Raw genomic sequence first — 20,762 nt, 5'->3', positions numbered from 1 at the left:
AAAGAAAAAAGAAATGTTTTAGCCAAAGCCAAGCTTTTTAATGGAATGAACTTTTTGGCCCTGTTTTTTTGTCATTGTTTGGTCGAGAAAGCAATGTTTTTGTATGTTTGCTTTCTTTTTAATGTGCTCCTATTTTTCCCGTCACATCATAAAGACCAATTATATTATACCCACGCATCAAACCATAAGTTAAAGCGGACAATATCTATTAACAGTGAGTTTGAACGTTAAGTCCCAAAGAGGTAGATTGTGAGATCTAACATTAACTAGGGTAGGAAACAAAACATTCCATATCAAAACACACAATATCTATTAACCGTGAACTTAGGGGTTTATTCTTTTGAGTGAGAGAGACTCAGGGGTTTATTCTTTTGAGAGAGAGAGAGAGATCTATATATTGGAATGGTGGTGGGAGAGATTTGCAGGGAGAGATTTGCAGAGAGAGATATAGATGACTGAGGGAAAAGAAAAGAGAGAGATATAGATGACTGAGGGAAAAGAAAAGGATTATCAGAAGAGAATACAAAAGGGAACCAAAAAGACCCAAAATCAAAGCTAAAGATTTTGATCAAAAGGAATACAAACCTTTTATACTTCGTTTTTGGAGTGATATGCGTGGGGAAGATCAGCAAGAGGAACATCATCAGCAACAACAGGAGTGTTCACAAACAATTGAGAATATGTTTCAACAACAGCTTCTTCTCCACCAACACCTACAAAACAACAACGACGACGACAACAACAACGGAGACCATCATCATGGAACTGGAAGAGGGTTAATTTTTCCACCCGAACTCGTGTCGCCGGTTCTCCAGCCGTGGTCGTCGTCGCTTAACCCTTTTATGATCCCTCCCCCGCCATCGTTGCCATGTTCATCATCATCATCCTATGGTGGTTTGTTTAACCGGAGACCACCTAATTGTGTTCAGTTTGCTTATGATGGTTCCTCTTCCGCGGACCATCTAGGTCAGATCATATCCACCACGCTTGGACCCGTGGTTCATCCTGGCTCCATGGCTCCCTTTGGGCTACAAGCTGAGCTTGGCAAAATGAGTGCTCAAGAAATTATGGATGCTAAAGCTCTTGCAGCTTCTAAAAGCCACAGTGAAGCTGAGAGGAGGAGAAGAGAAAGAATCAACAACCATCTGGCTAAGCTCCGGAGCTTACTCCCTAATACCACTAAAGTAAGCATTTTTATATTCAAATCCCCATTCCCATTAATCTAACTTCGCATATATATGCTTTCACGTATTATATTGATTTTCACATACCCTTTGGTTTCTTTGTTTTTATATTAATTCCTACTCTCTTGCATTGTTCTTTTGGATCAAGTTTCAATCTTTGAACATATACAATACAAAGCTTAGTTAGGCTTTTAAAATATCAAGTTTTACCTCTCCTTCATGGGTTTTTCCCCCTCGAAAGGGTTAGTTCTAGGTAATCGCATGAGATCTCATATTGGTTGGAGAGGGGAACGAACCATTCCTTATAAGGGTATGGAAACCTCTCCCTAGTAGACACATTTTAAAACCGTGAGAGTGACGGTGATATGTAACGAGTTGAAGCGGACACTGTTTACTAGCGGTGGGCTTGGGCTCTTACAGATGGTATCAAAGCTAGACATTGGGTGGTGTGCCAGCGAGAACACTGGTCCTGGAATGGATTGTGAGATCCCACATCGGTTGGAGAGGGGAACGAAGCATTCTTTATAAGGGTATGGAAACCGCCCCCTAGTAAACACGTTTTAAAACTGTGAGGCTGACGGCGATACGTAACGGGCTGAAGCAGATAATGTTTATTAGCGGTGGGTTTGGGCTGTTACAAATGGTATCAAAGTCAGGCACCGGGCAGCGTGTTAGTGAGGACGCTAGTCCCTAAGGGGGGTGGATTGTGAGACCCAACATCGGCCGGAGAAGGGAACAAAACATTTCTGATAAGATTGTGGAAACCTTTCTATAGTAGACGCGATTAAAGACCATGAGACTGGCGACGATAACCTAACAAGCCGAAGTAAACAATATGTACTAGTGGTAGGCCTGGACTGTTACAAATAGGATCAGAGCCAGACACTTGGACACGGACTCCCAAAAGGGGTGGATTGTGAGATCCCACCTCGGTTAGAGAGGTGAAAGAAGCATTCAGTGTGGAAACCTCTCCCTAGAAGACACGTTTCAAAACTATGAGGCTGATGACAATACGTAACGGACCAAAGCAGACAATATTTACTAACAATTAACTTTGAGTTTACATAGGTTTGATATTGATAAGCTTTGTATTTCTCGTGAATAAAAGAAGTTACACCAAAAGGGTAGAATTAGGGTTAATACTTACGTAGTTTTGGTTGAATTTTATACGTATATACACACAGACGGACAAAGCTTCACTACTAGCCGAAGTAATACAACACGTGAAAGAGCTAAAACGGCAGACATCATTGATAGCAGAAACAAGTCCAATCCCAACAGAAGTTGACGAGGTAACAGTGGACGATGCCTCAGAGGAGATGATGATAAGTGGAGCCAAATTTGTAATAAAGGCTTCCCTTTGCTGCGAGGACCGTTCTGATCTCCTCCCGGACCTCATCAAAGCCCTCAAATCCTTGCGTTTAAGAACCCTCAAAGCTGAAATCACGACGCTTGGTGGGCGTGTAAGAAATGTGTTGTTTATCACAGCTGAAGAAGAGCAACAACATGATCCCGAACAGCAACACAATATGAGCTCTATTCAAGAAGCACTCAAAGCTGTGATGGAAAGAACAGGAGGGGATGATTCTTCTTCAGCAAATATCAAAAGACTAAGGACCACAAATAACATCAATATCCTTTGATTTATGGGCTCTTTTTTTTTTTTTTTTTTTTTTTTTTNATGAAGTTAAAAGGAAAAACCCTAATGAGGCATGGCTCCTTTTTTAAAAATGGATATCCACTCGCTTGGTTTCAACCACGTTTTGTTACCTTCCATATACAACTTTGTATCCACAAAATGGAATGTCATCTTTTTTGATATCATCTGGGTCACTTTGGCTAATTTACGGAATACTATCTCCATTGGTATGAGGTCTTTTGGGAAGCTCAAAGCAAAGCGATGAGAGCTTATGCTCAAAATGAACAATATTATACCATTGTGGAAAGTTGTGTTCATATAACAAGTCAAACATAAAGTATTGGTAAAGCGTAGACGTTATAACTCGTACCCAATGCCACAACCAAAATACTATGATACCAATAGTTGTAGGGGAAGTATAAGAGGAAGCTAGATCGATTGTACTCACACACCCACGAATGGAAATTAAACAAAGAGACAAAGATTTACGTGTTAAAAAAAAAAAAAAGAAATTCTCCTAAATTCACGAGTGGTCGCCAATCATTGTAACCAAAAAAGTGTTTTCGAGTTTATCTCTCACACTTTCACATTACAACGTTTCACTTACAAAGTTCCTTCCAATTGACTCTAAGCAAATACAAAATGATAATGATTTTACATCTCAAAATAATGCTAGACAAATCTTTATATAAATCAAGATGATCCATGTATCACATGAGAATATGAGCCGAAAGGGCTATGAACTAAATGAGAGTTATGACAATGTTAGGTTTTGACGTAACTAAACCACATAAACAATTGAATGATATTATTGAATACTGTCTTTTACCGTCTGAAAAATACGATAAACAAATCTAAAAAAATATTTAAACTAAATTCTTAAAAATACTCTAACTATTTTGACCTAATCAAATTCTTATAACACACCATACATCTTCACGACAACTTACAGGTACATAAAATACCAGAAGTGTTGACTGGGACATGATTTATTTGAGCTTATCTGGTCAACATTTAACTCAATTTAACTCAATTTTCGTATTTTATTTTTCTTAATTTAAGAGAAAATTCTTAGAAATGGGTTAATAAATCGGGCCGGTCCAATAATGAAGGGTGAGATAAACACAATCCAACGAATCAAGCGGTGATAGCGGACTTCATAAACGCACAGTTCAAAGTGTAAGGCCACGTCGGATACAAAATGCAAAAATCTTCTAACGTTTCCAGCTTTTATCATCAACGCATAACCACAAACTCTCCCACTCGCTCTCACCCGCTATCTTCTCTCATCGTCGATTAAGATTTTCAAAGGGCGTTCTCTATACGCGCCATATGGCGCGTGATTATGGCTTATAATCCTCTTATATAAAACCACGGAATTCTGATCTGCCTCTCTTTTTTTTACTTGCGCTTTCGGTTACCGTCGTTCCAAGGCTTTGCTCTCTCTAGGGTATTAGCATAATTCTCTCGAATCCGGCGTCGGACCTGCTGCTGTGGTCTTGCATCTTCGCGAAGGCCGCGATCGATTTCTGAAGATGAAGATTTTTGTCAAGACTCTCAAGGGCTCGCACTTCGAAATCGAAGTCAAGCCTGAAGATATGGTCAGTTTACTTTCTTCATCGGTTTCAGTTTTGTTTTTCATTTAAATCGTTCGCACTAAGATTGTGACTCGGAATCGAGGCTCTTTAACTACGTTTTGGATTCCGGTTTGTGCTTATTACTTCCAATTCAAATGTAATTAGGGTTTATGCGATGGTAGTTCGTTGTTTTAGTTGTTGAATTGCTGCTTGTTGTGCGATCGAATTGAATTTCGATTTGGAATTTGCATCTTGCTCGTCGTGGTTACTGCACTAATTCTGTAACGTTTCTTTTGTTATTTTTTCCTAGTAGAACATTAAGTAGTTCTTTTTGTTTTATTGTTTTTTGTTTTATTGTAGCTACTGGACGTGTATATTGGTATGCGTTGTCACTAGCATTAAGTTGCGTAGTTAATCTAATACTTGCGTGCTTACTTACAATTAACTTCACAACTGATGTCATCGTTTCCTATGGGGACTTGGACCAGAAGTGATCTCGCTGCTCGTAATTTGAGAATGATGTATTAAATTCGAAACAATAAGAAAGACAGACGGCAGGTCTTAAGACCGATTGATTGAATGATTACGGAGAGAAGCTTTGGATGGATAAGAATTATTTCATTTGTAACCCAAATATTCAGTAAGGAAAGGAAGGATAAGGCACCAATTCCTACATAATAATAAGAAAGGTAAAAAAAACAACCATACGTTTATTTAAACAAGGAGCATCATTGAGAAGGTTTGATAACGCTAAGATCCATAAAGTTAAATACACTTTTAGACTTCTCAAATACTATTCCTGTAAATCGTACTGTGACCTAGACGTCTCACTGCTTTTTCTTGATCCAATCAACATCCATACTCACCTATTCCTCTAGATTCTAGCACAATTAAGTATGTGATCAAATTAATGATTCACCTAATTATTTTTTTCTCCTTTGGTTTTTCAGCGACATTAGACTTTGAGTGATGAAATTATATGTGGCCCAGCAATTTATCATCTCTACTGTAGTTTTCCATTGAACTGATCCTTTCAGTTTCAGTTCTGAAGCGATGCAATTCCAATTATAGAATTGCAAGAAACCTTAGCCCCTCCCTTATAAGTAGATGCATCGCGCCTGATTCATCTCCTCCTCTTTGCATTCTTGTGGAACTACTTAATATTTTCAAGTATTTGTTTTGCATATGTTCCTAAAGGTTGTAGGTGAAGTTCTCTTTCTACATGAAACAAAGCCCTTCTTTGTAATTTAGCATCTAGCAATCTCTTGGATGAGGAATTTTCTTTGTAATTTGGACCTTGTCAAACCATTTTAATTTAACCTTCTCCTTTGTGTTCAATATAGTGGGGTTCTACATATTAGGTATGTATGGGAGTCATGAGTAATGACAACTTTTGTGAATGCCCACAAGTTCCACCCATGATTTCCTGTCTTGTACAGGAATATAATTATTAATCCTCTGCCATTTCCTCATTCTATCGGGTTGAGCATTTATATCTTTGCCCTAATCTTGTGTTTCAACCTCTCCCCATTCCGAAGTGCTTTCCTATACCACACAAGTTATAACTATTTAGGAAGCAACTAGGTGTTCTAATTGCTTTCAACCGTCTCTAAGGATTCTGTCATGCATAAGAGCCAATAACTTCTCGTGCAACATGCACTCTTGTAAAGCTTCTAATCATGGTCGAAATTTGACCTTGATCACACTTGTAGCTGGCTTTTAGTCCATTGTCCTACTGTTGTTATTCTACGTGGCTTTTAGTTGCATGGTGATTACACTGTTGTAAGTCATTTCTCTAATTTTCTCCTCAGATTCTCAAGATAGAGCCGATTCTAAAAATTAGGTCTAAATCAGGTAATGTAGTTTTATATGAAGGGACTGCGTTGAGCCTATGTAAGGATATTACTTTTTATTTTTTCTTCCTTTTTTTAGAAGCAACTTCCAAAATATGTAAGGCCTGTCACTTTCACTTGCTGCCAATCCCATTAGGTCAGAGGCACAATCAAGTTAGATGTGTTGGCCATGTATGTTGATTTTTTATTTTTTTGGAATTCTGAAATGCTTGGAAGTTACCCCTGATAAAATATCATCATGCAATTCATCGATGGTGCTAATTAATTTAATAGCCAAAATGTAATACGTCAAAATTTAAATATTTAATTGGTAACTAAACTGTATAAATATATACTATCATTTTTCTTTATCCATTTTATTTGAGCAGTTTTTTTTTTGTTTTTTTTTATTTTTATTTTTTTATTTTTTTGTATTAAAGGAATTGCACAGACGTTCTATATCAAACTCCTCTAATCTCAATTATAGATTAGTATATACAATAAATGGCAAATTCTCCTAAAATCATGGACTAGACTTTACAGAGTAAAATTGAAAATTTAAAATATTTACATAATTTTATTTGAGTCTTTTATCTGACCTAACTGACATCATCATAATAGAATAATTGGCATTAATACTACAAGATCCACAATGTAAAGTCATGGGCATTAGATTAGCCAACCCCGCTAACAACTAAATTTTTCAAGATCCTTACGTTAGTGCTTCAGAATTGTGTATGTCTACTGCTTGCTACCATCTAACATTTAAAAAGAGAGAATACTTGCGGTACTTAATGCTTATTAAGTAAATTTTCGCTCAAATAGTTAATCTTTGTTTGATGCTGGCACCTACATTTACTGCAAGATTTTACAAACAAAATAAGTTTAATACATATATTCCACCTTTGGTAAATTTTAAAAAGCACATGGTTGTATTCAACTTTCATTATCTGTTGTGCCACCATGCATACCTCTGCCTTTTGAATGTTAAATAAATTGATTTTTGTTGGTTCTTAGGTTGCTGATGTGAAGAAAAACATAGAAACTGTTCAGGGTGCTGATGTTTACCCTGCCGCTCAGCAGATGCTTATCCATCAAGGGAAAGTCCTTAAAGACGGCACAACACTGGACGAAAATAAAGTTTCCGAAAATAGTTTTATTGTAATAATGTTAACAAAGGTAATGATTTTTTTTTTTTTTTTTTTTTTTTTTTTTTTTTTTTTTTTTTTTTTTTTTNGGAAGGATTGTGTAAATAATATATTCTTGGGATATGAGAGATTAATATTCTTACAAAGAAAAAAGCTTGATTCTTTATTTTAACAAAAAGAGATATTCAATGAGTTCACTGGTTAGATTACCTCATGCCATCATCAAAAGGCATCGTGAATGCCAATACCCTCCAGGCTTCACATTAGTGAAGGTTATATGCTAAAATGACACATCTATAGTTCAGTCAATCATGTTGGAGACTGGAATAGCACCTGGATATGTATTGTGTGTTTTGGCTTTAACTAGAGCTTTTGATGGTCAAAGATGAACTATATGATGAAAGGGGTAATGTATTTATTTTTGTATTGATGATATGTTTCTTTAATTTAACACAGTTTCCACATGGTACTCCTTTTTAAGCTAGAAAGATGTGATAGTGAGGATGCAATTTTAGTTGGATGAAACAAGGAGGTGTTCTTCCACCCTCTGTTTCAAGATAAGGGTTGTATATTTTTGTGGTCTTCTTTTTCACTACTTTATGAGGGATGTGGATGGAGAGAAATAGGTGACGTTTTAATGGAATGTTGAGGCCTTGTGAAGAAGTTAGTGTGTTTCCCTTTGAGTGTCTATGCCCAACTATTTTTGTTATTATTAGAGAAATTTTGTCAGGAAACGTGTAGTATTCATTCCTTGACTGTACTTGCTCTCATAGTTTTATGAAGAGGGAAGATGGTTTACCACTATTGATTGGGAGAGTTGTCTTGATAACGCTGTATACTACCTTGCCTTGAGATGGAGGCTTACAAATTGGTAGTGTAGTGCTGGGAAGTGTCGGCACTACAGAAGAGAGTGTTTCTGCCTTCTTTTGTATTGTTTGTTACTAAGTTGCACAGCACTGTTCCTGTTGTCTGCACTTGAATTTGAAGTGACGTCAAAAATCTTGATGTGTTTAGTTGTACAAGATCATATTGCAACTTTTATTGATGGGCTAAAGTGTGAAACCTTTTGTTTATTTCTCTTCATGACCTTTTTTTTTTTTTTTTTATCTCTGTTTTGTTTTGCTCAAATGATTGTTTTGCTTTTTTATTTACTTTTTGTTTGTAGAATAAAAGTTCATCGGGTGCGACATCTTCTACCACACAAGCTGCGCCAGTATCGAAGGTAAGCATAATTATAAGCTTTACTGGCAAGTGGTAATGGTGGTGACAGTTCCAATGTGTCTTTGAATGTTTTAAATGTTGTAATTCACTTTTTTCCATCTTTTCCCCTTCTGTTTTTTCCACCGAGTTTATTGGATGCTAATATCAATTCTTGTGTAAGCTTTTTAGTACTTAATTTTGGTGGTTTGTATTCTTTTGTGAGCCAATAGTTGTACCTGTCCCTCGAAGTGGTTGGTCATTTTCACACTATTTAATGAATTTATCAGTTACTCTAATTCTCTGTAATTAACAAAAAACTAATATATATTGCTTAAAATAGTGGATGCATAAATTTGTCTTCAAGTATTTATATAATTGACAAAATGGTTTTTCATTTCTTCATAATACTCTGAAGTCGATGGTTTTTTTTTTAAAAAAAAAAGATATTGATGCTACAATAATAGTTGTACATGTTATCTCAAAATAATCATATACAAACCATTCATGATGTTTGATTTCTGTTGCCAATCCTTTGGAGTTAAAGCAGTGTTCTTCAATTGTGTTATTTATTCCCATAAAATATTATTTTTTCGACTAATTTTCTTGTGAAAAAGGAAATAAAGAGAAATTGGATTTATAGTATGATATGACTAACTTGCAGGCACCAGAGAACACTGCCCCTGCACCTGCTGCCACTCCAGTGTCAACGTCGGAAGTTCCTCTACCAACGTCAGCACCGTGAGTTTAAATTCACTTCTTTGTCTTTCACTTCATTTTCCAGAATAATTGTTCTGGGAGCATTTACGGTTATGTCAATAATACTTATTTCAGGCCTGCTACTGTTACCGACTCTACTCCTCCCGCTCCTCCAGCTCTGGCTCCAGCTCCAGCTCCATCTCCAGCTGCAGTTCCTGCAACCACTGTTTTGTGAGGAATTTTCTGCCCTTTCCTTGATGGTTTTTCGTATTCATTGCAAGGGCTCCTTTCTCTCTATTTCAAGTTTTCTAAATCTCCTGTATTACACATTATGAAACACAGGGCAGAATCCGATGTCTACAGCCAAGCAGCTTCTAACCTGGTTGCTGGTAGTAACTTGGAGGACACTATCCAACAAATTCTTCTCATGGGCGGAGGGATTTGGGACAGAGACACTGTTGTTCGAGCTCTTCGTGCTGCTTACAATAATCCAGAAAGGGCTGTTGATTACCTTTATTCTGTAAGTCCAGATTTTAATTCTTTTTCGGTTCTACTGTTAATTCTCGTCTCAACATATTTTAGCAAGTTCTCTTTTGAGGCTTTCTTTCAGTTGAGGAGTGGACCTTGAACTTGTAATTGTACTTGAACTTGGAATTACTATTGCTTGATGTTCCTTATTAGTGAATGAATTATGAATGGTCATACTTTTATCTCTGCTAGCTTAATTGATTTAGAATGTATTGTATGAACAAAATTATCTTATTATATATAGGGAATACCTGAACAACTTGAAGCCCCACCTGCTGCTGGAGTTCCGTCTACTGTGCAAGCGACCAACCCTTCAGCCCAACCTGCACAGCCAGCCCAACCTGCACAGCCAGCCCAGCCTGCATCTGTGACGTCAACTGGCCCAAATGCTAATCCATTAGATCTCTTTCCTCAGGTAGGAAAAGAAAAATTAAGCAACTTGATAGGTTCGTTTTAATATTACAAGTTTGCTAGGAAAAAATGATCGAGAAATTTTATAGGTTATTTTCAAACTTGAAAGTTTATGAACCTATTTTTTGTTTTTTACTTCAGGGTTTGCCTAATATATCTTCCGGAGCTGTTGGTTCCGGCAGTCTTGATTTTCTACGAAATAGTCCTCAGGTCTCTCTCTCCTCCTTCTCCCAAACCGACAGATTCACTTCATATTATGCCCGCCTCTGAAAATGTGTTCTTTCTTGTCTCAGTTCCAAGCTTTGCGAGCAATGGTGCGAGCTAATCCTCAGATACTCCAGGTTCTTCATCTACTGCAATTGACACTTTTTTCTAAACGTGAGGTTCATTACTTCATTTTATAAAGGCCCCCTTTCTTTGATTTTGTTTTAGCCTATGCTTCAAGAGTTGGGTAAACAAAATCCTCAGTTGATTAGGCTTATTCAAGATCATCAACCTGACTTCCTCCGCTTGATTAATGAGCCCCTTGAAGGAGAAGGGTAAATCTTTTTTCCCCACTTCTCACTTTGAAACAATGGTGGAAGTTGATGGATTATAATAATATCCAAAAACTTGTTCAGGAATATACTTGGGCAGCTTGCTGAGGCTATGCCGCAGGCTATAACTGTAACCCCGGAGGAGCGTGAAGCCATTCAACGGGTTAGTTTACCTTATACATCATCATATGACTTCTGTTTAGAGAGAATTTAATAGATATTAAAAGAACTTGTCTTGTTTTCATTTACTAATATAAATAATAAGGTGAAGTTTGTTAAATTATGAGTTTATTTTACCCTTAAGTTTGGCATCAATCTATTCTCCTATCCTTTAAGTGTCTAATTGGTCTTTGAACTTTTAATTATGTGTCTAAACGGTTCATTCTTGATTTAGCAACTTTTAATTGATTCTTGAATTGTCAATTTTACGTTTAATAGTTCCTTGAAATATTCAAAAATTAAAAAATTAATTGATATATTAAATAAAAATTGAATTTTATGTTTGAAGTGACTCTTAACTTCCAACTTTATATCTGGAAATTTTAAAAACATCAATCAATTTTGACATAATTGAAAGTTAAAAAATCTATTAAAGACAATCTTGCATTTTAACATAAAAATAAAGGCAATGGGATTCATTAGATCTTTTATGATTAACTATATTGTGGTTATCTGTCTTCCTTCCAAACAGCTTGAGGATTTGGGCTTCGACAGAGCTCTAGTAGTGGAGGTTTTCTTCGCCTGCAACAAGAACGAGGAAATGGCTGCCAACTATCTTTTAGATCATATTCACGAATTTGAGGGTAATCAGAATTAGTCCATTCTCCTGCCGATTTTAATAAACCCCAAAAAGGAAAACATATATATATATATATATATGAAGACAGCCAATCCAACATCAAAACAAAAAGAAAAGAATCTGTATTTATCCGTTGTGCTCCCCTCCGATCTCTGTCTTTCTTTTCGCCTTTGGCAACATTGTGAATTGTGCTTGCTGTGAACATAGATGTGAAGATGCGTTTTTTATTTTTATTTTATTTTAATTTGCAACCCAATACTTCGAGGCTTGTGTCAATGTAATTTCTATACTAAGGATCGATCAGACGTGTTCTGTTGTGATTGAAAATTCAATGCGTTATGTTGTCATTGTCTTATTATTTGTAAATTTCACACTGGAGAGTTTCCAAGGTATAGATGAAGTCTGGAACGTTACAAAAATGTCATTAAATCTGGATCCAGTGATCTTTTATTAATGAACGTCGATTGAGGAGTATAATGAATCATCTAACCTTATAATGAATCATCTAACCTCATGTTGAAAAACTTTGATACTCTCGATATTATACTAACGTTTATCTTAATTAAATCTTTAATTTATTGTGTATTTTAATTACATCTTTGATTTATTATTTTATTCATTGCTTTCAAATTCTGGTTGTAAAGGTGAAAGTCTTGTTGATCAATTTTGTTGTAGCTCAAGATGATATTTGAGTATAATAAAAATATCTATAATTTGTCCTTAAAATATAAATTTCAATAAACAATCATAATATATTAAATATGGCTAAAAATATATATTTACAAATTAAAAAAAAAATAGCATCTCATTTATTTATTTTATTTCATTCTCTTATTTTATTTTCAACCTCAAAAATGTTTCAAAAATACTATTTAAAATTTGAAATTTCACTAATACCCTAAATTTTTTATTAAATAAATTAAAAATACTTTTTTAAAAAAGAAAATAGTTAAAAAATATTCATATTAGTAAACTATGTTTTAAATGAAAGTAGTATTAATCTCTTTAAATTTTTATACACATAAAATATTTTTTTTGTTAGTTTTAAAAATATCTGGAGGTGAATTAATGAAAATTTTGAAAGCTCTCAAGTTTTTTCTTTTTTTATAACTCTTTAGAAAGTGTAAGGACATTTTTTTAAAACATAATTGTATATTTTAAAAAGTTTTTTAAAATTCAAGTGTATTATTTAGACTTTTTCGTAAGAATTATTAGAACTTTGAAAGTATAAAACACAATATTTTTATTGATTTAGTCAAAAGTTTTGGATTGGCGTATTTTATTTCTATTCAATCCCGTACAAATATGGATGTAAGTTTATAATATTAGGAATATCATTAAAACAATTTATAATGGTTGTGAAGTACAGCATTCTTTAATTATTTATTTATTTTTTAATTTAAACTTAAGATTTGTTACAATTTTAGAAGTTTTGTATGATTGAAACAAAATAGAAAGATAGAAAGAAAAGGGGTGCGAGACGTGCCGCTGATAATTCACCATGGAAGAAGCTCTCCAACTGAAATGGCGCGAAATTAGTGGCACTGCACACCTTCATTGCACCATACACCACTTTCTCTCTCTTCTCTCTCCTCCTCTGTTCATCCCTTCAAATCTTCAATTTTCTGTTGGACAAACCGCATCCGTAGCGAACTTCCCAACTTCCCAAACCCACGAAATAAATGTAAAAATAAAACCGAACATTCATTCAAATCTCCCGTTTCAGTTACACATTCTGCTCTGCACAGAAGACGAAGGGGGAAAACTCGAATTTCTTTTCAATACCTCCAAATTTCGAACTGGGTTCTCGTTACTTTCTTCTCTCAGTCTCCAATGCTCTGGAATTTCCGATGACTTGGTGAAGACTTTGCGTATAATGGTGTTGGGTGTGGCGGTGGATTTTGAGGGCTCATAAAAATGGACAATGTTGCGTCCCCTCTTACCGCCATAGCCGAGTCCTTCGAATTGCTTTCCAAATTAGTGGTTTCTTTGAAGGATTCCTCTGAAGAACTCCGATTGGATATGCTCTGTGATGCTTGTTCTCTGGTCTCTGTGCTTTTCAGTTCCCTTGGCCTCGCCTTCAAATTCGCTGAGTTAGAGTATGTCTCCAAGGTTATATTCCTCCAATTCTTCGTCTTCTATTTCGTTTTTCTTTACCTAAAAATGGATGAGAGATGTTGGGAATTAGCAAAATGGAATTGGAATGAACCCCTTTTGATGGTTTGTTGTTTCAGGTTCACGATCTTGCGGAAGCTTCCAAGAAGCACGTGACTGTGCCTACAATACTTGATGCTGATGTTGCAAATGACACAGTTAAGACACCCGGAAGCCATTCTCGCAATCTGCGTCGAGTTAGACAAGGATTGGACCTTATTAGAGCTCTGTTTGAACAGTTCATGTCCACTGAGTAAGTTATGGCCTCTTTTTCTCTTACTTTCTGCAATCAAGATGGAAGAAGTTGTGTTCTTGTTTTGATGCCCCTGCCATTTCTTTTGCTGGTTGGTTTGGTTGGTTGGTTGTGTTCATTTTGAATCTGCTGTGCCTTGATCTTTTGTTTTTTTGGAAGGATTAATGTCTGAAGTGAGCGAGGAATGATCATTTCCTTTGTTGTCAATGGTTCTCCGAAGCTCATCAAAATTTGTTGAATGTTTTTGGACAAATGAACGAGCGAACAAGTTCCTAACGAGATTAAAAATTGAAAATCATTTCTAACCATTCTTTATTCCAAACAGAGGGTAAATAAATCTTAATTTATTATGCCTAATTGATGTTAGTGTTATTGATATTGTCCACTTTGAACATGAGCTCTTATGACTTTTCGGTGTGCTTCCAGAAAATACCTCATGCCTAGAGAATTCCTTAACTAAAATCATGACCATTCTTTAAATTATCCAATGTAGGAATCCTTCCCAACAATTTTCAATAATTCTTCCCTTGAGAGCCTCTTATGAGGCCTATGGAGCTCTTGAATAACCTCTCTCTAGCTCTTGAATAACCTCTCTCTAGCTCTTGAATAACCTCTCTCTAGCTCTTGAATAACCTCTCCCTTAATCGAGGCTTGACTTCTTCTCTAGAGCCCTTGAACAAAGTATACTCTTTGTTTGACACTTCGAGGATTCTATTGACATGACTAAGTTGGACATAACTCTGGTACCATGTTAGGAATCACAACTCTTCACAATGGTATGATATTGTCCACTTTGAGCTTAGTTGGACATAACTCTGGTACCATGTTAGGAATCACGACTCTTCACAATGGTATGATATTGTCCATTTTGAGCATAAGCTCACACCTTTGCTTCGGGTTTCCCCCAAAATGTTTCATACCAATGGAGATATTCCTTCTCATAAATCCATAATCATTCCTTAAATTAGCCAATTCTTAACAATTAAGAGTTCATATAGTTAGTCAGGATACATGTTTAACCCAGCTAAGCTAAGCTATGCTCAGGTTGACAACCGAGAGGCCATAACTTATTTGAATATCAGAAAGGGATGAACTTACTTATTAGCTTCTCACTTGTATCTTTAGTGAATACTCGTTAAGGGATGCGGCCTCAACAGCTTATGCCCAAGTTTGTGCACCCTACCACAGCTGGACAGTCAGAACAGCAGTTTCTGCTGGAATGTATACTCTTCCAACGAGGGAGCAGCTCCTGCTAAAGCTCAACGAGACCAGTATGCTTACTCTTCCTAATTATATAGCTAACTATGTCTGTGCGCACAAATAAATTCACAGTACCTCTTTCACCATTGCAGATCAATCAGCAGAGAAGAAAATGAGAAGGTATATTGATGCATCGGGACCGGTCATAGAATATATTGACAATCTTTACATTTCTAGGAAAATCACCTTGGACTGGTGACTTTCACCTCCTTCCATAGGCAACCCATTCTTCACTATCCTGTCGAAGCAGCTGCTCATCTCAACTGAGATGGTAAGGAGAAAAAAAAAACAAAAAAAGAAGAGCCTTTTGAGGGGCTCTTCAAACAGATTATACATTATATGTCGAACACTTTCATAAAAGTTTCTTTGTAATACACATTTTGTTTAGTGTTATTGTCTGTGTATAGATATTTGAATTCATAACATGTCAGATTGTATCCGAATATCAGATAAATCTTGCTACTTTTAGGTCTATAAGTGGAAGGAAGGAAATGATTTCACATAAACTATTGTGCTTACTAGACCATTCACAGGAAGCACTTCTTTAAACATCTAACGAGGGAGGCACAAGTTTAAAGGTAAGAAGCTGCTTAAGAACCAACATCTAAACAATCTTTCTTCATCCAATGAGTTTCTACCAACACATTTCCCGTACGCAATAACTTAGAAAAAGTAAATCAACTCATTATTGTTCTTCAAATCTTCTAGAAATAAAATAAATTTGAAGTGTAACGAAATAAAGTATCCATAGGACCTCCTGGCTCCTGCACAAAAAGTATTCCGATGGGACTCTGTTTAACTCAAACTTACATCATTCCGTGGCTAAAAAGAAAAAAAGATTTTGCCTGTTCTTCTTGCAGTCAGTTTAATTGATGTTGAAACTTGCAAATGAAGACTTTCTACAAGGTCAGGCTTTCTGGATTCTCAACTATCTTTGCGAAGGTCTGAAGGAAGGCAGCCAAGTCAGCACCATAAACTATTCGGTGATCAGCGGTCACATTCACCTGCCAAATGCAGAATTTGCCAGTCAGTTCAGTTTCATAGAATGCGTCTATACACTAGAAAGAATTTCTGCCAGCATTCACTAGACAAGAAGCTTTGCACACCACACCAGAACAAGAGAAAATAATTGTGGAATGAATAAGAGGAACAGAGAAATTTTACCAGCCTCTACATTGTGGAGATATGAAACATCATTATGAATGTAGCTATCTCTAATAATGTCCAGAGGGGAAAGTTTTGCACCTTCAATCCAATTCAAGAAACTTTTGCCTATGTTATGTCTGGTTGGCCATTTTTCAAAAACAAAGAAGTGGAAATTTGTGGTTACACGGGTTTAGGCCTGTGTGTTGTATGCCAACCAACGTTAGGCTGGTCGGCCCACCTTAGGGTCCTCAGTTCACCAACCAACATAAAATCATAAATTCAGTGGCTTCAAAACTGACAAACCGAACTGAAGATATTACAGTAAGAAAAATAGGACAGAGCACCAAAGCCACTTCCATCCGGTTGGCCACAGTTAAAGGAAAGAAGCATTAGTTCAAATCATAAATAGTTAGGGCAATATATATCCAATCTTGAGCAGGTCATGGCCAAAAGGATCAAACTCGATGTTCGTAAGGGTAAGAGAATCCTTTCTTGGGAAGACTTAAGGAAAGGTTAAGTGGCTTCCCTGCCTACTTTCACATACTCTACTCTTTCTTGGAAAAGCATCTTGTTTTTATTAATTAGCCAATGCGGCATTCCCTCTTCTTGATGGAACTTGAATATCAGAAGGAATCTTAATGATAGAGGCTAAATGACTTCTCCTTGGACACTAGTGATGACTCCTGGGACGATACAAGGACAAATCTGACCTCTTCTCTACAAAACCCTCTGCTTCTCTACAAAACCCTCTGCTTCTCTCCAAGCTAGGTTACTACTATATAAAACATAGCAGTAGATATGAGATAGTAAAAAGATACAGATCTCATTACTATCAACCAAACACTTGTAGTTCATTTTCGAGAAAATAAAATTAGTTCCTGTGTAAACTTAAGCATAGCCATGTCGTATTCCCACTCTTTCCATTCCTCTGCTAAACTATTGTTAACAGTCCTTTGCAAAACTTAACCCCAAAAAACCCCCTTAGATAGATAACTTGGAACAGAATGAGAATCATTGTGTTGATCATGATCCATGAATAAAGTTCAGTGTAACTTAGATGGCTTATTGGCTTAATCAGTTCCTAACTAACCTTAAATTCAGCATTCGTAATAAATAAAGATGAGAACGTAACAAAATGTTAGAAGAAACAGAACTCACCAGCATTTTACTTTTCACGCTGAAAAAGCCATCAGCATCAGTGACAACGGTCGGCTTTGATGCTCCAACGGCCATGATAGCTCCCTGACGTAGTGTGAAATAATCAACACAAAACACAAAGGGACCAACAAGACCATATTGCCCATGTATAAGTAGCCTAACGCTCATTACTCACCTGGCCAGGAGGAAGTATAGCATCGAACCTGTCCACTCCAAACATGCCCAGATTGGAAAGAGTAAAAGTTCCTACAGGCAGTATAACTCAATTTTACTCTGTCTCATAGGTTAAGTACAACAAATAAATTCTCATGCCCGCAAACTCGAACAGAGAGAGAAGGAAGTGTTGGTACCTGAATTATACTCATTGGGCTGAAGCTGCTTGGATCTGGCTTTCTCTACCAATTCTTTCCATTTTTGAGACAGTAGGTAGAGGTCCAACTGCAATGAATAATGAATAAATAAGAAGAAACCCAAAAAAAAACAATATCATTATCCGGGCATTGTACATCCAACGACATTAATACGCAATGTAATCAACTTGCCTTATCTGCATCCTGAAGAACAGGAGTTATCAACCCACCGTTGATAGCCACGGCTACTGCAATATTTATGTTGCTGTTATACGTAAAGCTCTTACCGTCTTTACAGCTTGCATTCACAACAGGATGCTGAGCGAGGGCCATTGCAGCAGCCTTGGCCAGGAGGGCAGTCATTGTGACACCCTTTGGTTTCACCTGAATCGTTGTAATACCCCAACTAGATGGTCAATAGTTTCCAAAAAGATGCAAAAGAAGCAAAAAGTCCAACTAAATCGTGTAAATATTTCATGTACCTTCTCATAGAGCGCATCAAGAGCATCAGTGGATACCGGATAACCAACTCGGAATGTAGGAACAGAGAGACTCTCCACCATATTCTTAGACACCGCCGCCTGCATTGTCGTGAATGGCACAACCGTTGAGCCCGGAACTGGAGGAGGCAAGTTGGAAGGAGCTGCAGTGGCTTTCGTTGGAGCAGCGGCAGCCACTGAAGCAGTCTCAGAAGCCACATTGCTTACAGCAGGCTTGGAAGGGGCAATTCCTGCTGCGGCCTCCACATCCGCCGGCGTAATTCGACCAAATGGACCAGTGCCTGTTATCGATCCAATATCCACCTTGTGCTGTTTGGCTAGCTTCTTCGCCTGAGGGGTAGCCACAGTCTTCCTTGGTCCATCCGACGCAGCCATTGGCGGCGGAGGCGATGGCTGAGATATCGCCGGAGCAGGACTAGAAGAGGGAGGCGGAGGAGAGGGAGAAACAGCAGCAGCAGGAGTCAAAGGAGCAGACGCAGATTTTGACGCGGCTTTAGCCTTAGCCTCCGCGACCTCCTCTTCAGTCTCGGCCAATAAACCAATCGGAGCTCCAACAGGGGCAGTTTCACCCTCTCCAACAACAATAGCAGCGAGAATTCCATCATAAAAAGTCTCCACATCCATATCCGCCTTGTCAGACTCCACAACGACGACACTCTCTCCTTTGGATAGAACGTCCCCTTCAGATTTGACCCACGAAACAATCTTTCCCTCAGTCATGGTGGAGCTTAGGGCAGGCATGAAAATCTCGCGGATCTTGGATTGAATGACGGGAATCCTCCGACGAGAATTAGCGGGAAAGGAGGTGTATGAACGGGAAGAGCTCCATGGGAGGGGAGAAGAGATGGAAGAAGAGAAGGAAAATGAAATGGCGGTGGTATTGCTGGAGAGAGCAGCTCGAGAGAGGAACGAGGACGCCATTGGAGAAAGGAAAACGAACTGTTAGAGAGGGCGAAGAAGAAGAGTGGGAGGTGGAAGAGAAGTATAAGAGAGAGGGCGGAGAGGACGAGGCGTTGGTTGGGGGATTTGAGCTACCTCTCAACTATGTTTCCATCGCCCACATTTGGCTCACTATATATTACTAAAATTTAAATTATTTAATACATTTTTAAAAATTAAAAAAAAAAATCTTCAAATATTATTGAGTACCTTTTGTATTTTTTAAATTTTATTGACTTATTATACATATTTTAAATTTAATAATGATGTTGATATAATTTTAAATGTTAAATTTTCTACCCATATAACAAAAATTCCTACTAAACACGAATTTGAAAGTTTAACCGCTCTCCTCGTACATTAACAAGATTCATGTGTTATGCACGCGTAGGCGGCATGTGTGGCTGAAAGAATTTGAATATTTCACAAGTTATCTTCGATTGACAAAGGCAAACTTCATCTAAGATCCGACGAAGATATAAAGATGGACGAAAAATGAGTATGGAGATTGAGTTTTCCTCGAGGCTTCAAGGCTTGTCGTGAATATATCAAGATCATGACGCTGCACAGTTGAAAATATACGACCGTGACAATTGGTATTAGAGTTACACTTTGTGTGTCTAGTTGGACGAGAAAGTCAGTTAGATGAACTTGAGGGTGGAACAAAAACAGCACAAGTGTGTCTAACAGTGCAATTTATGTTGTTCTATAAAATATAACATAATATTGGACAAAATACATTTTTTTGTCTCCGATAGTTTCAAGTTGATATCCATTTAATTCATCAAACTCTAAAATGTATACTTTAGTCCCTATTCAAACTTATAGTCTAGTAATCGGAGGAGTAGAGATTCAATTTGATGCCCTTTTGATCCATGATCGAGTCATGTTCAGTTTAAATATAATTTAACTTTCATTTAAATAAGCAATTCACACTAAATAATAGTTCTAAAAGAAAAAGGGGAAATAAGTTTCAATTTTATCCTTGTCGCCCATCTAACTGCTGCAACAGATTCAAGGATGTTAAAATCGCCACTACCCAAATCTTTATCCCCTTTATTTGTGCTAACGATGTTGTATTCATCCTTCGTAAGATTGGCAAAAAGGCTAACAAGGTCAACTACGACTAATTCATTGTATTCAACTGTCGTGAATGTAGCTTTATCTATAAATGCAATTTTCATTTTTTTATCTGCAATTTAGTCAAGCTTAAACATTGAAGATAAAGGAAATATAATGATTATTTGTTGTCGTTAGGGTTTTTCATGATATTATCCACCCAATTAAAAAAGGTTTTATCTATTTTTGTGTTAAATTTGTAATAAATAATTAACAATCATGTGGATTATAAAATGTGTGTAAAATTGGCTATTAACAAGAATACACGATTAAATAAAATATAATTCAAATAACTAAATCAAATTTAAACCTAACTTTATTGAATAATGTAAT

At 36.8% G+C, this 20,762-nt stretch overlaps 4 protein-coding genes across 4 annotated transcripts; 3 read left to right on the top strand and 1 right to left on the bottom strand.

Annotated features, from left to right (window-relative positions):
• Positions 1-466: 466 nt before the first annotated feature.
• Positions 467-2,853, top strand: LOC111799997 (transcription factor bHLH30-like). The gene is made up of 2 exons (XM_023683566.1): positions 467-1,184; positions 2,369-2,853. The coding sequence occupies exons 1-2, from the start codon at positions 612-614 to the stop codon at positions 2,825-2,827; spliced, it is 1,032 nt and encodes a 343-aa protein (XP_023539334.1). The 5' UTR covers positions 467-611; the 3' UTR covers positions 2,828-2,853.
• A 1,353-nt stretch (positions 2,854-4,206) lies between these two features.
• Positions 4,207-11,908, top strand: LOC111799989 (ubiquitin receptor RAD23d-like). The gene is made up of 12 exons (XM_023683553.1): positions 4,207-4,424; positions 7,250-7,411; positions 8,546-8,602; positions 9,242-9,318; positions 9,412-9,507; positions 9,619-9,796; positions 10,049-10,219; positions 10,357-10,425; positions 10,509-10,556; positions 10,648-10,754; positions 10,836-10,914; positions 11,443-11,908. The coding sequence occupies exons 1-12, from the start codon at positions 4,359-4,361 to the stop codon at positions 11,566-11,568; spliced, it is 1,236 nt and encodes a 411-aa protein (XP_023539321.1). The 5' UTR covers positions 4,207-4,358; the 3' UTR covers positions 11,569-11,908.
• A 1,444-nt stretch (positions 11,909-13,352) lies between these two features.
• Positions 13,353-15,618, top strand: LOC111800004 (ACD11 homolog protein-like). The gene is made up of 4 exons (XM_023683577.1): positions 13,353-13,662; positions 13,785-13,957; positions 15,083-15,228; positions 15,310-15,618. Exons 1-4 carry the CDS (start codon positions 13,468-13,470, stop codon positions 15,414-15,416), a joined length of 621 nt encoding a protein of 206 aa, XP_023539345.1. The 5' UTR covers positions 13,353-13,467; the 3' UTR covers positions 15,417-15,618.
• Positions 15,619-15,788: 170 nt separating this feature from the next.
• LOC111799980 (dihydrolipoyllysine-residue acetyltransferase component 4 of pyruvate dehydrogenase complex, chloroplastic) lies at positions 15,789-19,422 on the bottom strand. The gene is made up of 6 exons (XM_023683540.1): positions 18,354-19,422; positions 18,064-18,255; positions 17,872-17,959; positions 17,697-17,767; positions 17,522-17,605; positions 15,789-16,221 (listed from the first exon to the last, which is right to left on the bottom strand). Exons 1-6 carry the CDS (start codon positions 19,290-19,292, stop codon positions 16,117-16,119), a joined length of 1,479 nt encoding a protein of 492 aa, XP_023539308.1. The 5' UTR covers positions 19,293-19,422; the 3' UTR covers positions 15,789-16,116.
• Between the last annotated feature and the right edge of the window lie 1,340 nt (positions 19,423-20,762).

The sequence above is a fragment of the Cucurbita pepo genome, chromosome LG01 (assembly GCF_002806865.2).
Source record: "Cucurbita pepo subsp. pepo cultivar mu-cu-16 chromosome LG01, ASM280686v2, whole genome shotgun sequence".
Taxonomy (NCBI): domain Eukaryota; kingdom Viridiplantae; phylum Streptophyta; class Magnoliopsida; order Cucurbitales; family Cucurbitaceae; genus Cucurbita; species Cucurbita pepo.
The sequence above is the reverse complement of the archived record's forward strand: the minus strand, read 5'-3'. Positions and strand labels throughout refer to the sequence as shown.

Bases quoted from the DNA above. Each gene is read 5' to 3' on its own strand.
- LOC111799980 (XM_023683540.1), bottom strand. From the start codon at position 19,292: ATGGCGTCCTCGTTCCTCTCTCGAGCTGCTCTCTCCAGCAATACCACC. The intron at 17,768-17,871 runs GTACCAACACTT...TACTGCCTGTAG, and splicing joins GCCCAATGAGTATAATTCAG to GAACTTTTACTCTTTCCAAT. The intron at 16,222-17,521 runs GTGAGTTCTGTT...TGCATTTGGCAG, and splicing joins GCGTGAAAAGTAAAATGCTG to GTGAATGTGACCGCTGATCA.
- LOC111799997 (XM_023683566.1), top strand. From the start codon at position 612: ATGCGTGGGGAAGATCAGCAAGAGGAACATCATCAGCAACAACAGGAG. The intron at 1,185-2,368 runs GTAAGCATTTTT...ATATACACACAG, and splicing joins TACTCCCTAATACCACTAAA to ACGGACAAAGCTTCACTACT.
- LOC111799989 (XM_023683553.1), top strand. From the start codon at position 4,359: ATGAAGATTTTTGTCAAGACTCTCAAGGGCTCGCACTTCGAAATCGAA. The intron at 9,797-10,048 runs GTAAGTCCAGAT...TATTATATATAG, and splicing joins CTGTTGATTACCTTTATTCT to GGAATACCTGAACAACTTGA. The intron at 10,755-10,835 runs GTAAATCTTTTT...AAACTTGTTCAG, and splicing joins GAGCCCCTTGAAGGAGAAGG to GAATATACTTGGGCAGCTTG.
- LOC111800004 (XM_023683577.1), top strand. From the start codon at position 13,468: ATGGACAATGTTGCGTCCCCTCTTACCGCCATAGCCGAGTCCTTCGAA. The intron at 13,663-13,784 runs GTTATATTCCTC...TTGTTGTTTCAG, and splicing joins AGTTAGAGTATGTCTCCAAG to GTTCACGATCTTGCGGAAGC. The intron at 13,958-15,082 runs GTAAGTTATGGC...TTGTATCTTTAG, and splicing joins GAACAGTTCATGTCCACTGA to TGAATACTCGTTAAGGGATG.